Below are 14,477 nucleotides of genomic sequence, written 5' to 3' on the forward strand. Positions count from 1 at the left end.
AAAGGAGGAAATTCAGACATATTAGTTCTGTTGGCTTAATGCGTGAGATTTTGAAATGTCCAGGAAAAAGGATATAGTTGGTGTCATACTTGAATATTATTTTACTAGTAATGTAAAATTTTAATAATACCTGATTGTGTTGTCAGCAATGAAAATTTTAGGTGAGCAAAAGCAGTACCTTCTATAGGCAGTGTTCTCTTGAAGAATTTTATTCATGGTGCAGTGAAGCCAAGGGCCATGAATTTTAATGGTATTTAGGGACAAAATATTAGTAATTGAGTACTTAACAGATAATTTTTGTTTGAGTACTGTAAAGTCTGAAAGCTTATAGGTGTGATAATATAATTTTAAGATTTAAATGTAATAGTAATCTTTTTCTGCAAGGTATTACTTAAAGGGATAAAAGGGATAAATTAAAGGTATATATTAGGTTAATAAGTAAATTTTATTTTCTTTGTGATTTTTAGAATTTAAATAGGCCACATCTCCCCTTGTGTCATTTTTCAGTAATTACCTAAGACAATGACAGGATTGTTAATGTGTTTTCTCTTTAATTCCCTAATCTTTGAGTAGACAGAAAAACAGCGATTAAACAAACATATACGTGGCATCATACTTAAAGTCATACTAGCTAGAGACTAAAGAAACAAGGAAATTGTTAGAGATCAGGGAAATTGATAGAGATCTATCAGAGAAGTTAAATTACAAACAGCAGCATTCATTATTCCTGGATGTGTAAGTCCTCAGTTGCTTTAAAAATTATTTGTGAACAGAAAGTACTTAATGAAGTGAGGTAATGCTTAGTGTTTTTATTTGTACAATTTTGAGTGATTTTTGTAGTAATGTAGGCAAACTTGGGAAGTGATAGTTCTTTTTTTTTAAAACTAGCTTAAATTTGGGCATAACTATTAAAGCAGTAAACTGTTTAGTTACCTTAAAATACTGTATTTTGAAAATATCTATCTCAAATAGCTGTCTTTTTATATGAAAATGAACTCTAATATATATTTTTCTTTCAGTGTTCATTTCACAAAGTTCATTTAAGTGGTCCTGGAAAAAAAAATCCTTCCATGTTGTTCCAGGTCCCGTTCAAGAAGTTCTTCCAGTTCGCAGTCAAGATCTCGTTCCAGTTCCAGAGAACGTTCGAGATCTCGTGGGTCGAAATCAAGGTGAATGAGGTAGCATCTCTCTGTAAAGCAGAGAGAAAAAATATTTAAAGGCTGCAGAAGGCGTTGCTGCTTTTTTCCTCTTATTTTGCTTCTACTTGTCAATTTTATTTTAGCATTAGAAAACTAATGCACTTGCCTCAGCTTAATTTTCTCACCATGAGATGTTTCCATTGCCAGCAGTGTGCCAAGACATTCCCATGATTGAATTAAGGTTGCTATTTTGCGTAATGCAAGGTTTGTTATTTTTGTGCTAGCTAAAATGTGCTGAAGTAGGAAGATGGAGCCAAGTCTTATCATCAGATCTCTAGTACATTAAAGTCATGTTTGCAATAGTAGTTCAAATAAAATTAGAAATATGCAAAGAAAAAGTTTACTATGTTCTTAAAAGGAAGAAAATTAACCTTGTCCCCAAACAGATTATGTTTTGTTAGGGCAGTTCTTTCAGTATTTACAGAAACTGTTTTGTCATTTACATCAGATAAAGTTTCTGGAATGTTTCATACATATTTCCATTTTTTGGTAATATATAGAATACTACAGAATTACAAATACAAGTGTTTTACATAAATACTATATATAGAACAAACACTCCTTAGACTTTATAAACTAAAATATGGTTGGTTAAAAAATGTATATGGTTGGTTAGTCTAGGTAGGATGTGGTCTTAAGCAAGCATTACTGTTAACTACAGGTTGTGCTTAGTCCAACCTGTCAAGGAAAACAATTTGTGGAGAAGCAAATGAGACATTAGTGTTTTCTTTCTTGAAGTTTTTCCTAAATTTGGTCAAATTATGCTGCCCTTTAAGTTGATTTATTGATGATTTATTTAAAGCATCTAACAAGAATAGAAAATGACTAAAATTCCACTTGTGTGGAAATTCACACTGAAGTTTTAGGATAGTTTTTTGGTAAAAAACACTTGCTTAGTAGAGCCAAATCTGTAGCATTAAAGGGCATTTGCAGTTTAACATTAAAGGAAGAAAGAATGGTATGCAGGCTTGTATTGAGCCAATACACAATGGAGAGCAAGTGAGTTTCTTGTTACTATCTATTATCAGTGTTTTAGTACTTTTATTTGAGTGCTTCTTAGGTGAAGATCCTTAAGTCCTATATCCCTTTGGGAAGTACTAGAATTCAGATTTACAGAACAGCCTTCATGTTCTTCCCAAACATTTTTTTCATTGCTTATAACTTTCCAAAGAATTCTCCTTTTGGGCTTTCTGATTTTATTTTAAGCCCAAAGGTGAATTTTTTGGGAAGTTTGAGCTAAATTCCTTCAACCAAAATATGTAAATGAAGAAAAAATTTTGCATTAAACATTTGCACATTTACTTCTACCTGAAACATGTGAATGTCAACACTTCATACTTCATGAATAATAGTCCTTCATAAAAATAAAGATTGTTAATATATATCAAAGTTTTAAAGTTATTCATTTTATTTTTCTTTATTTGGCAATTTAATAGTTACTGTTCTTTCCCATTGCTGTCCTCTATCCCTGCCTTTTGTATAGCAACTCAACCAATAGGTTGCATAATTCCTCAGGGAATTATTATATTTGCCTCAGGAAGTTGTATATAACCTACAAGTTTGTTCCCAAATGGGAGGATGTTTTCTAGACATAAAGTCATGCCAGTGCAGTTACTTTTTGGTTTTGTTACTTATGTATACTTTAAAATGTAAGTCTTAAGTTAAAAAAAATCAGTTCCTTAAAATATTAAGCTGGTTTTAAATTTTAAGTGATGAACGCTTAGAATGTTAAAGTATTGTACTTAAATAGAATTGTTTTCATGGTTGAACCCAGAAGTCTTCTGTTGAGTATGCAGTAAGTATTCCTTCTTACAAAGTTTTCAGTTGTATGTCCTGTTTATTTTTGCAGCTATCTGTTAACTAAACGATCTGCCTCATTTCTTCTTTTAATGAAATGTTTGATTTGTTTCTCAATCAATGAAGATCCAGCTCCAGGTCCCACAGGGGCTCTTCTTCCCCACGAAAAAGATCTTACTCAAGTTCATCATCATCTCCAGAGAGGAACAGAAAGAGAAGTCGTTCTAGATCTTCTTCATCTGGTGATCGCAAAAAAAGACGAACAAGATCACGGTCACCCGAAAGGTTTGGGTTTCTGTAGAAATAAGAATGGGTGTTCTTAAGTGTGTTTACTAGATTAAACTTCCTCGTCAAGGATTAGATTTTCGTAGTGTGTTTATTAGATTAAACTTCCTAGTGAAGGATTAGATTTTTGTTTTCTCCTTGTTCCAATTTTAAATTACACTTTGCAACTTTGAACTTCAAAACCATTAATTATTTTGTTTATCCTGTGTGCTTGATCAGGTTGCTTAGAAAAGTCATAGATCAAACTACTCTTCCACTATTTGGTCATTTTATTGTTTAAATTTTTATTTTCATATATGATTATTATAGCCAACTCTCGGTTATTTCTGTCTTTTAAGATTGTAATTCAGAGGCTGTATATAGAAAGAATTTAAAAGTTGATTTTTAAATGTATTGATTTATGTTCTTGAGTTTACACTAAATATTAGAAACAGAATTCTGGGGCCTCTTGTAAAAAAATTAACTATTTTATCATTGGAAATCTTTTCTCATATAAATATGTATAAATGCATTTCCACAGCAAATTATTGTTTTATGCCCTTCATCTATAAGGATATAAGGAAATTGTTCGTGTAGCTAATAAATTTTTCATCTTGCAGTCCAAATCTTTTATTTTTTTTTTCTCCCTAAGAGAAAGACCTTTACTAGATCACCTTACTGTATTGACATTTTTAAAATTTGGAGAGGGCAGGTGTCATCTGTCAGCTTTTTCTGCAACAGGCTAATTACTCAGTTTCATTAACTTTCTCCACATTCTCAGTATCTAATTATATAGGCATTTTAATGATTTCCTTTATAGTTTTTGCAAATTTTCCATATCCTTTCAGCTTCTGAAAATAATAAATAAGTAGAATCTAATTATTGCTGAGTTCAGTGGTAGAGTTACTTCATGATTTCTTCTTATACAGAACGATTAATTTTTCTTCACATTTTGAAGTTTAGATATTAAGGTTACACACAATTAGTGTTGTTTTTGTGCATTTGTTCCTTTGTAAGAAAATTACTCCGTACTTGAGTGAAATTCATTCTGTTGCTTTCTTACCACTCTGCAAATTTATATCTTAGCCACATATAATCCCCCTAGTTTGTTGTCATCTAAACTTAATGAACATGTTCTCTATTCCATAAGCCAGGTGATTGGTGAAAACACTAAACAACCCTGAGCCCAGGGCCAACCCCTCGGAACACCACTACTTTACCCAGGTTGATATATTGACTTATTCATATTAGCTGCATGAATATAACCCTATAACTAATTGTACAATCATCTTGTGTGACCTAGAATTCCAAACGTAATTATTTATGAGTATATATTTTCATACACAGAAGCCTTGCTGTATTTGTTTTACATATAGACTTACCACACTACAGTGTATCACAGGGATTGATTAAGTCACACTTCCATTACCAGGTTTATATGCCTTTGTTGTATATTGTCTGTAATTTTACACATTTTTGCAAGGCTTTTCTTCATTTCCTTAAATAATTGAGAGGTGGCTATATCTTGAAAAGAGAAGATACTTGTAAATTATAGAGAGTTTTAAATTATGGTTATGATATTACTGGGCTCACACCCAACATCTAAATACCAGTTAGTTATTATGTGTATACATTTGTATCTTACATTTAAATTATTTTGCAAGCATATTAAGGTTTTATTTTTTGTATTTTCACAGTCTTATGAATAAATGCTAGATAACCAGCTTTAGCTTACTAGATTATCTGCTTTCTCCTTATGTCTTACAGGCACCACAGGTCATCATCTGGATCATCCCATTCTGGTTCCCGTTCAAGTTCAAAAAAGAAATAATGTATTAAAATTTACATCTTAAAAAAAAATCAGTACAGTGCATGAAGCATATTTTTTAAGAAGTTGGTGTCTTACTTGGTCAGAAGTGCTAAATCTGCTAGTAGAGGTGCATGCCTTTCATTGCTTTTCAGATCAATACAGCTGTGTTTATTTGTGAAATTAAAAGTTAAATAGTATTTTAAGCCATAATGTCCCAAAATATATGCTCTATTTATCATTCATTATTTACAACCATTTGCTTCACTTAAAACCATTTCAGCTATGGCAAAGTACTTTGTTTCCTAATTTGAACTCTTGTTTTTTTTCATTTCCGAATATGAACTATCTATTGACTGAAGACAGGATAACCTAGGCTTGCCTGAACTTGGGCATGGAGGCAAGACTGTGGTAAAGTAGTTGGAAACAATCTGTTTATGTCAATCTGGGAAAAGGAGTCATCCGGTTTATGTTAATCTATGTCAAAGTGATTCTTAGCAGAAAAAGTTAAAACTCGTTGAAAATAGCCAACTGGAAACTTTAATTTGAAATTCCCTATGCTGAGGGTGCCTTAGAATCTTTGTCTCTCTCTTACTCTGTTTTACTTTTTGTATCACCACATTTAATGAAGAAAAATCTTGTGAATTGCAGAAGGGATGTTACTCATTTCTCCTTGACACATAATTTTGAGCAAAAGTGTAAAACCAGTTCCTCTCTTTACTGGCATTAATGATGAGAAAATCATCTATTTCAAAATGTTTATCTTAATATTTTAAGAACCTTTATGTGATATCCTTAAAAAAACAGTTATCACATATGGTAGGGCAGACAAAGTTAAATCATAGTTAATGAGGAACAAATTGAAGAAAGCTTCAGAAGAATATTTCTCTGAGTGAAAGACCAACAGAGATTCTGTGAATTTAAGTGAACATTTATTTACCTTGGGATGTTCAAACACTGCATAAAATTTTCTTTTGAGTAACGAATGTTTATTTCTGCATGACACGCAGAATTACTTATTGTTCCTATTCACTTGAAATTACTTATGGCTTAAAATACTTTCAGAGTTTGTTTTATTTCTCAGAATTAAAATATGGTCACTTGAACCCCATTTTGTCCTCTGGCTTAAAAACAGAAAGGTTTCTCTTAGCAGTATCTTCAGTGACAATGCAAGGTAAGTATATTAAGGGAAATCGACAGTGCACTTGGGGACTTTTTGTCATGGGGGTCAGTATCTACTTTTTTTTTTTCCCCTTAATTTTAAATTATTGTCTACTGCAATTAAAAATTTTAAAGTTTTAAGGTGTTTAGTAGACAGACCAAAATTATTTGTTTTTTATTTTAAAATGAGTGATTTTTCTCTTCAAGTGATCTAAAGATGGAAGCAAAAATATCTTATGTAGAAGTATTTTGACGATATTTTTACAATGAACTTCCCCTTGGTTTTTTTACATCTTAATTTTCTTTGCTACGTTTACTGTAGGTTGCACAAGAACTTTTACTCTCTTGTAATTGTGCCTCAGACTTCTTGAAAGTCCACCTTCTAAATTGCCCAGATGATCTTCTAGAGTCTACATGTTACCATTGGTTTATTCTTGTGCTTTCTGTATTTGAAACTTTGGCTGTACTAAGCAAATGCAAGGTTATAAATTTAGCTAATAGTTTACAGACAATTCAGATGATTATGATTTCATTTGGTTTAACTAAGCTGTACTAGTTCATTTCATGAGGAAATGATGCTGTAGACAAATGTAAATAAAGCTGTGAGTCAAGCATCAAGTGGCATTTGTGAGAAATAAATTAGAATTTTTAAGCTCTGAGTTAATGTTCATTTTTAAAATTAATTATAGTCCTGTTACTTTTGATTGTGCATTTTAAATTCTTTATATTCCTTTACCTTTGTATAACATCATCCTGTGTTTATATAGGAGTGCTTCGTTTAAAACATATCAGATTCATGATCAACTATAACCTTGGATACTCAAAATTTTTGTGACTTTCTTTTTAATGGAGAATACCCAAATTCGTTGACTATTTCCTACCACAACATCACACACTTTATTTCATGTGATAAAATAGTACTCCATAGTGTATTTCTTGAATTAACTTAAAACTGACTTTTGAACACTGAACAACTATTTTAACTGCTAAATTTTCTGAAGTTCCCATTTAGAATTCTTTTATCTAAACAATAATTGAATGGTATCTGATGTTTGAGTTCAGTGCAAATTTAAAATGCAAGATCATCTCTGTAATCCCAATTATAAAAGTAAAATAAGTCTTTGTTTCCCCTCTTATCTTTTGTATTCTGGCATCCACAGCTAGTGTGTAGATGTTGGTAAGAAGGGAGGGTATTTCTCCACTCTGCCCCCCTGTTTTCATACAGTTCTGAGATGTTTTATAAGTAACTTTGTAGCTTTCCTGAACTGGAAAATAGTGTGACTGATTTTAATTAAAAGACAATTTAGGGTATGTAATAAGAGATTACAGGCATTATAGGATTCTCCCTGTTAGCTTTACATACTGTTTTTACAAAAAGCAAGGTTACAACTTAAGGAAATTTAAAACTTGTCTAAGGGAGACACAAGAGTGGCTAAATGGGGATTTACTCCCAAGTCTGATAGCACATTTCAGTATTATCTCTAATAACCAAATAATTTGTCCCAGAAGATAAATGTTAAGTCAAAATGGTCAGGTGTTTCTTAGTGGTTTGGTAAGAGGGTGTTTCAGTCATTTATAGGTGGCTAGACACACACACTAATTTGGAATAACTTTAAATTCACAGTAAAGTTGTAAAATTCGCACAGTTCCACTAAACCCCCCCCCACCCTGTTTTCCCCATCATTAACACATTTCCTTGTACTTTTGACAAAACTAAGAAACCAGCATTGATGTTTACTATTAATTACAATCCAGATTTCATGTGAATTTCACCATTTTTCCATTGCTCTGTTCCAGGATCCAGTCTAGGATACCACAGTACAATTAGTTGTCATATCTCTGCGGGCTCCTCTGGTCTGACGGTTTTTCATTAGGTCCTTGACAGCCTTGAGGAGTACGGACAGGGTATCCTGGAAAATATCTCCCATTCTGAATTAGTCTGGTTTTTCTGATGATTAGACTGGGAGAAGGGGAAGTTGGAAAGAATATTAGGGGAAAAGTGCCTTTTTCATCATATATCTGTAGTACATAGTATATGGATTTGCCCAGATTCATACTGTAGTTTGTATTTGCCCCTTAACCTATCTACTCCATCCTTTGGAAGCAGGTTACTAAGTATAGTCCATCTTCAGGGTGGAGATCAAGGAATTAAACTCTTGTTGGGGAAGGCGATCTACTCACTTGGAATTCTGTTAAAAAAGAAAAGTTCTCACATTGTAGCTGTATGGACTCATGCATATTTCTTTTATACCAATCTTATCTTATTTCTCAGATTGTTCTAGCTTTGGCCTTGGGGAAATTCTTTTGAGATTTGGCTCTGTGTTTTTTTTGACATGCCTCCATTCTTCCAGTAGAACATAAAGAAGATGATGGAGGAGGGAGGGAAGAATTGCTGGAGAGATACCATCAGTAGATGAAGGAATATTATCTAGATTCATCATGGTGGGGTGAGGGGTGGGGTCCAGGGCACTTTGACCTTAAAAAGGAGCCTTAACAATTACAATTATCAGGAGGGACGGATCTGGATAGCATTAGAACCAAGTTTGTGGTTACTGAGAGTGACCAATAAACAATGTGATTTCTTTCCATAGCATTGCACACACTTATTTTAAAAAATGTGATAAGTAATAGTTCCTAAATGTACTATTTAGCAAAATAAAAGGTACTAGCAAAAGAAAAATATTTACAACAACCTGGTAAATTCCTAAGTAATATACCTAAGAAGATTATGAGGAAAGTTCTATAGTAGTATTAAAAGATGTAAAAGGGACTGGGTTTGAAGTTAAAAATATGTGGGACAGCCATTTTCCCATTATCTTAATTTAGTGGGGGAACACCTGTAAAATATTTAGTGGTAGAAATAAAGTGATAAAAATTGGAAGAATTAGTTTTGCCTGAATGAAAGCAAAACTCTTGAATTGACCCAGATAGTTTTGAAGGAGAAGTTTATAATGAATGTGAGGTAATTTGCAAAGGCCCAAGTTTTGGTCATATTTTTAGGGTACCAAAAATACAACCGGGAAAACTTGGAGAAAGAAGGAACCTCATAATCTGTTTGAATTAAACTGGCCCACGTTGAACACTGACTGAAAACAGTGTTGAGTTAAAGATCTTAGTGTTGTACTCAGAGCAAAAAGGTTTGTACTGACCCAAAGATGAAACAGCTATAGCCTACTATCAGGGTTATCACTAAGGCTGAGTATCTCCAGCCTGCGAATACTGGCTTTTATTTTCCCCATACTCATGTTCATATATACTAATGCTCAAATGTTTATTTCATCACTGATGACAAGCAATTCTGTTTGTCATTTCTTTGCTTAAAACCTGTGCCTTCTAGTTGTTAGGATTAAACTAAAATCCTTTACATACCCTTAAGAAGTAATAATTTATTTTTTCCAATATTCACACCTTTCTTCTCCCACAGCTCAGGCACTAACCACCTTAACTATGCTGAACCACTTGTGATTTTCATCACTGTACAAGTTTCCTGTGCCTGGAATGTCCAGTACCCCCTCCCCCCCCACTATCACTTTCTCATTTAGCCTTCATGACTCAATTCAGAGTTCTAGGATGCTGTTCCAGGTTCCTCTGAATTTCCACGGGACTTAACATGTATTTCCTGCCAGGCCCTGTCTATGCCCAGTATTCCTAGCTCTTAAACAGCACTTTGTCCTGGGAAGTACTCAGTGTTTGACAAAGAATCCTGTTAATAGTGGTTCTGTTTCTTAAGAGGTTTTAGTTGTCTTTTTTCCAGTATTAATGTAGGTAAAGTTTTTTGTCTTTACCAAAAATAATTCCTTGATTGCTGGAGTTTTTCCGAAGTTCTGAAGATTAACCAGCATAAAAATTAGTTCCTAAACTTTAGTCTTAAGAACAGTGTTTTTCTACTTAAGTTTAATAAGATCATTTCTTCATAAGCTGTGAAAGCTTTAAAGTTACCAATTCAGCCATGCTTCATTAGAGTATGGAATCTGTATAGAAATTTAATGTAAATAGGCTGTTTTCCTGTTAATGTTTATAGGATGCAGTTTGTATTTTTTGCAGACAAGATAGAATTGGGAACAACTGTTAGCCTCACTGGTGTACATTTTGAAATCTGTTTAGATTTTTAATGACAGAAGCACTAAAAAATACTAAGCCGGAAGTAAGATCTTTTGATCAGCTACTGATTTATTCCGAAAATGCCTCAGCAAACATACTAACCTGAGCAACTTTGCTATAAATTGGCAAATTGAGCTAAGTGTATGGGGTACATCATTTGCAAAAATAAACAGTGAGTTTAAAATGTAGTTTGTGGGGTGCCTGGGTGGCTCAGTGGGTTAAGCCTCTGCCTTTGGCTCAGGTCATGATCTCAGGGTCCTGGGAATGAGCCCCATATTGGGCTGTCTGCTTAGCAGGGAACCTGCTTCCTACCCCCTTCCCCGCCTGCCTCTCTGCCTCCTTGTGATCTGTCAGATAAATAAAATCTTTTTAAAAAAATGTAGTTTGCCTTACCATTCTGATGTAAGAGCAGATAGAGTTCAAAGTGATTCTGTGTATATTAAAGTATTGTCTTATAAATGTATGTAGGTCTTTAGAACAGTAGGCATATTATGGGCTATGTATAACCAGATTTAATAAGTACAGTTTATTGGTGGTTTGTTTTTTTTTTTAAGATGTTATTTATGTCGTTGACAGAGACAGCAAGAGCAGAAACACAAGCAGGAGAAGTGGGAGAAGGAGAAGCAGGCTCCCAGCTAAGCAGGGAGCCTGATGTGGGGCTCCATCCCAGAACCCTGGGATCATGACCTGAGCCAAAGGCAGGCGCTTAAGGACTGAGCGACCCAGATGCCCCAGTACCTTTTTTTTTTTTTTAAAGTAGTTTCAAGACTAAAAACTTCAGTAGAAAATAGCATAGAATATAGCACTGCTTGATAGTTATACCAGTGAAGTACATTTTATTAGCAAAAATGATTTGAACATTTTCTTGGACTCTTATATAGCATTGGCCTTAATGAGGAAAGTGTGATGAGTTATTTGCTCAGTAATGAAAACATGAAAATAAATACAAAATGGGAGTGTTAAATCATGGATAGAAAAAAGTGATAGACAAGTTTTATATTAATCCTCTTGGTGAAATTATTCTTTAATCTGTTGGCTTGAAACCTGCTGAAAATGTTCCCTGAATGATTAAATACTTCACATCAGAATTTTGAGCAGAGAAAATAAATCAACATACATTCTTACAGTCGAAAACTGGAGGTTAGAGTTCTAAGAATTTTAACATATTAGTAATCAGAGAATAGGAAATTATTCGCACCTTTTAAGCGGTGTGATTAGCATTACAAGATTGCATTGCCATATGTCCTACTTTTAAAACTGCCATTGTTGATGCATTAAAATCACAGCAAAGGTCACGAAGTGGTTCAGTTGGCTACCAGATAAGACCACATCAACACGTCGCCCACTACATACCCAGTGCTGCAGAGTCTGTAGTACTAAAACCCTAGGTTGGAAAGTGCTGATCAGATTGGGACAGATTTTACTTGAAATAATTGTGTTTTTATATTTTCCCTCATTTAATGATAATGGAAATGGGTTTAAACCCAGGCTTCTCATAAAGCATCTCATATCAAGATCTAAATCAAGTATCTGATCATTTAAACCACACTTTGAAGCAAATGATGACTGACAAGAGCTCTAACATTGGACTTTTGAGTTTGGTAAGCCAATTAGGAAGTTAACAAATTTTCCTCTACATTTGACTTCTTATGTCAGCAAAGTAGGCAAGAAGGGGCGCCTGGGTGGCTCGGTTAAAGCCTTTGCCTTCGGCTCAGGTCATGATCCCGGGGTCCTGGGATTGAGCCCCACGTCGGGCTCTCTGCTCTGCAGGGAGCCTGCTTCCTCTCTCTCTGCCTGCTTCTCTGCCTAGTTGTGATTTCTCTCTGTCAAATAAATAAAATATTTTTTAAAAAAGTAGGAAAGAAAAGGAAGTAGGATTTATAAGTAATTCACATGTAAAATCTTGAAACACTGCCATTGCACTCTTGTCGTTAGTGCCATTTTTGCATTTGCTGGTTTTGGTTTTGGTGTTTTGTTTTTTTAAGATTTTATTAGAGCATGAGGGAACATGAGTAGGGGGAGCAGCAGGCAGAAGGAGAGAAGGTGGCTCCCAGCTGAGCAGGGAGCACTATCCCAGGACCGCAGGATCATTACCTGAGTGCAAGGCAGAAATTTAATGACTGAGCCACCCAGGTACCCCTGCTGGCACTTTTTGATCAGTATGATCTCTTCATTTTAAGAGCCTTAATTTTTTTTTTTTAATAATTGGATGACAACACAGGCCTTTGGAGGGTAATTTGCCAGTGTCAATATTTAGAACATACTGAAGCATTATGTTTATTCAATTATTTATAAATGTTGCTTGAGCTACTGTATGCTTAGCAGTGAACTAGTTAAATGATTAGATTGGGGGGAAAGTAAGGTATTCTAGTGAATCTTCTATCAAAACAAGGAAAACAATAATAACAAATTTTGATGAGTATCATGAAATAAGGAGTGGTGGGTAGAAGGCCTAAAGTTCGGGCAAATTATCCTTGGAAGAGTTATTCCTGAAAGATCTGTACTAGAGTTGCTAAGCCTGTTCTAAGATGATAACTAGTGAAGGTGGTATAAGTTTTGATGAGTTAAAAAATTAATAGCATAAAATGAAATAGTAGAGGTAGAGGATTCCATCATGCAAAGCCTCTGGGTCATAGGAAAGAATTTGAATTTTATTCTAAAAACAGTTGGGAAATATTGAAAGGTTTGAAATAGTCCTAGTTAGCTTTAACATAACTTTGGCTGCTTCTTGGAGGACAGATTAGAAAGACCTACTTGATGGAAAAGAACAGTGAGAAAGCTTACTTAAGCAGTTTAAAGTTACAGCCTTTGATCTATAAAATACACACTCCTAAATTAGGGGTTACGTGACTAATGTGTTGGGCTTTAAAACTTGGAAGTAAGATAACACAAGGAAGAAGGTAAGTGATTTTAAACCATTTTAAGATACATTCCTCAAGAAATGAAAGTTTCATACTGATTAAAGGTATATTTTAATGGTTAAGGATGCATATTTCAGTTTCTGCAATAAAGTCCAACAAAAATTTAATAGAAAAATAGGATAATGAAAATTTGATAATTGCAATGAAAATTGAAAATTTGGTTTAAGAAAAGTTTTTAAAGATTTTAAGAAAAAAAAATTTCTTAAAATCATGAAATACATCAGGTGAGTTAAACTATATCTGTAATTAAAATGGATTTTTACCTCCCTATTACAGGTTACCACACTGGATTAAAATTTCCAAAATCCCCTTATGTCTATAAGATGCATTCAGAATAAGAACAAAGGTTGAAAATAAGATGGAAAAATAGGTACCAAGCATATATTAACCAATATATGCCAATATTAATATTTTTCAAAAGATTTTATTTGAGAGAACAAGAGCACAAGCATGTGGAGGGGAGAGGGAGAAGGAGACTCCTCACTGAGTGGGGAGCCTCATGTAGGGCTTGAACCCAGCACCCTCGGATCATGAACTGAGTCAAAGGCATCCAGTTCACTGACTGAGCCTCCCAGGCACCTGGATAAAAGGGTCAGTTCAACATTGACAGAATCATCATAAACTTGAAAGTGAGTTGAAGCCCAGGCTTCTCATAAAGCATTCCATATAAAAATCTAGTAACTTCAAAATATTAAGACTGAAAGGGTGAACAGATCTGTGTAGTTAGAAATCCTAATAGCTTTCTCAGTAACAGCATTAAGCATATGGTGTAAACATGATCAAGTTGATGTAATTGATACATTACAAAACATTACCTCAAGCAACTGCACATAGAGTATTCACACAGACTTTTGAACCATACAACAATTCTCAAACGATTTATAGCACAGAACATATTTGGCCAGTGGGCTTAAAATAGAATTCAACAGTAAAACTAAAAAGTTCAGGTTTAACATTCACATGTATCAAGGGACAAACGATAATGGGAGCTTAAAATTATCACATTCACCTAAAACGGGGCTTAGAGGGAAATGTGTAACTTTGAAAGCATATATTAGAAAAAAAGGTAAAGCAATATATAAGTTTCCATGTCAAAAATAGATCAAAGTAGAGGGGCTCCCAGGTGGCTCAGCTGGTTAAGCATCTGCCTTCAGCTCAGGTCGTGATCTCACGGTCCTGGGATCGAGACCAACGTTGGACTCCCTGCTCAGTAGGGAGCCTGCTTCT

The 14,477-nt window shown here is 34.2% G+C and overlaps 1 protein-coding gene across 3 annotated transcripts in view; it reads left to right on the forward strand.

Moving 5' to 3' along the window:
- ZRANB2 (zinc finger RANBP2-type containing 2) overlaps positions 1-6,887 on the forward strand; it is an 18,084-nt gene extending 11,197 nt beyond the window's left edge. Inside the window, exons 8-11 of one of the 3 annotated variants that reach the window (XR_006817944.1) lie at positions 1,083-1,169; positions 3,123-3,281; positions 4,415-4,484; positions 5,028-5,120. Coding sequence is in view for 2 of the 3 variants with exons in the window: in XM_046001369.1 (XP_045857325.1) it covers positions 1,083-1,169; positions 3,123-3,281; positions 5,028-5,091 (310 nt within the window). In the remaining variant the exon portion in view is untranslated. Of the gene's footprint in view, positions 1-1,082; positions 1,170-3,122; positions 3,282-4,410; positions 4,485-5,027 lie in introns of all 3 variants that reach the window. The other 2 variants (XM_046001379.1, XM_046001369.1) reach the window with 2 other exon arrangements.
- Positions 6,888-14,477: the final 7,590 nt, after the last annotated feature.

This window comes from Meles meles, chromosome 1, assembly GCF_922984935.1.
Source record: "Meles meles chromosome 1, mMelMel3.1 paternal haplotype, whole genome shotgun sequence".
Lineage (NCBI taxonomy): Eukaryota > Metazoa > Chordata > Mammalia > Carnivora > Mustelidae > Meles > Meles meles.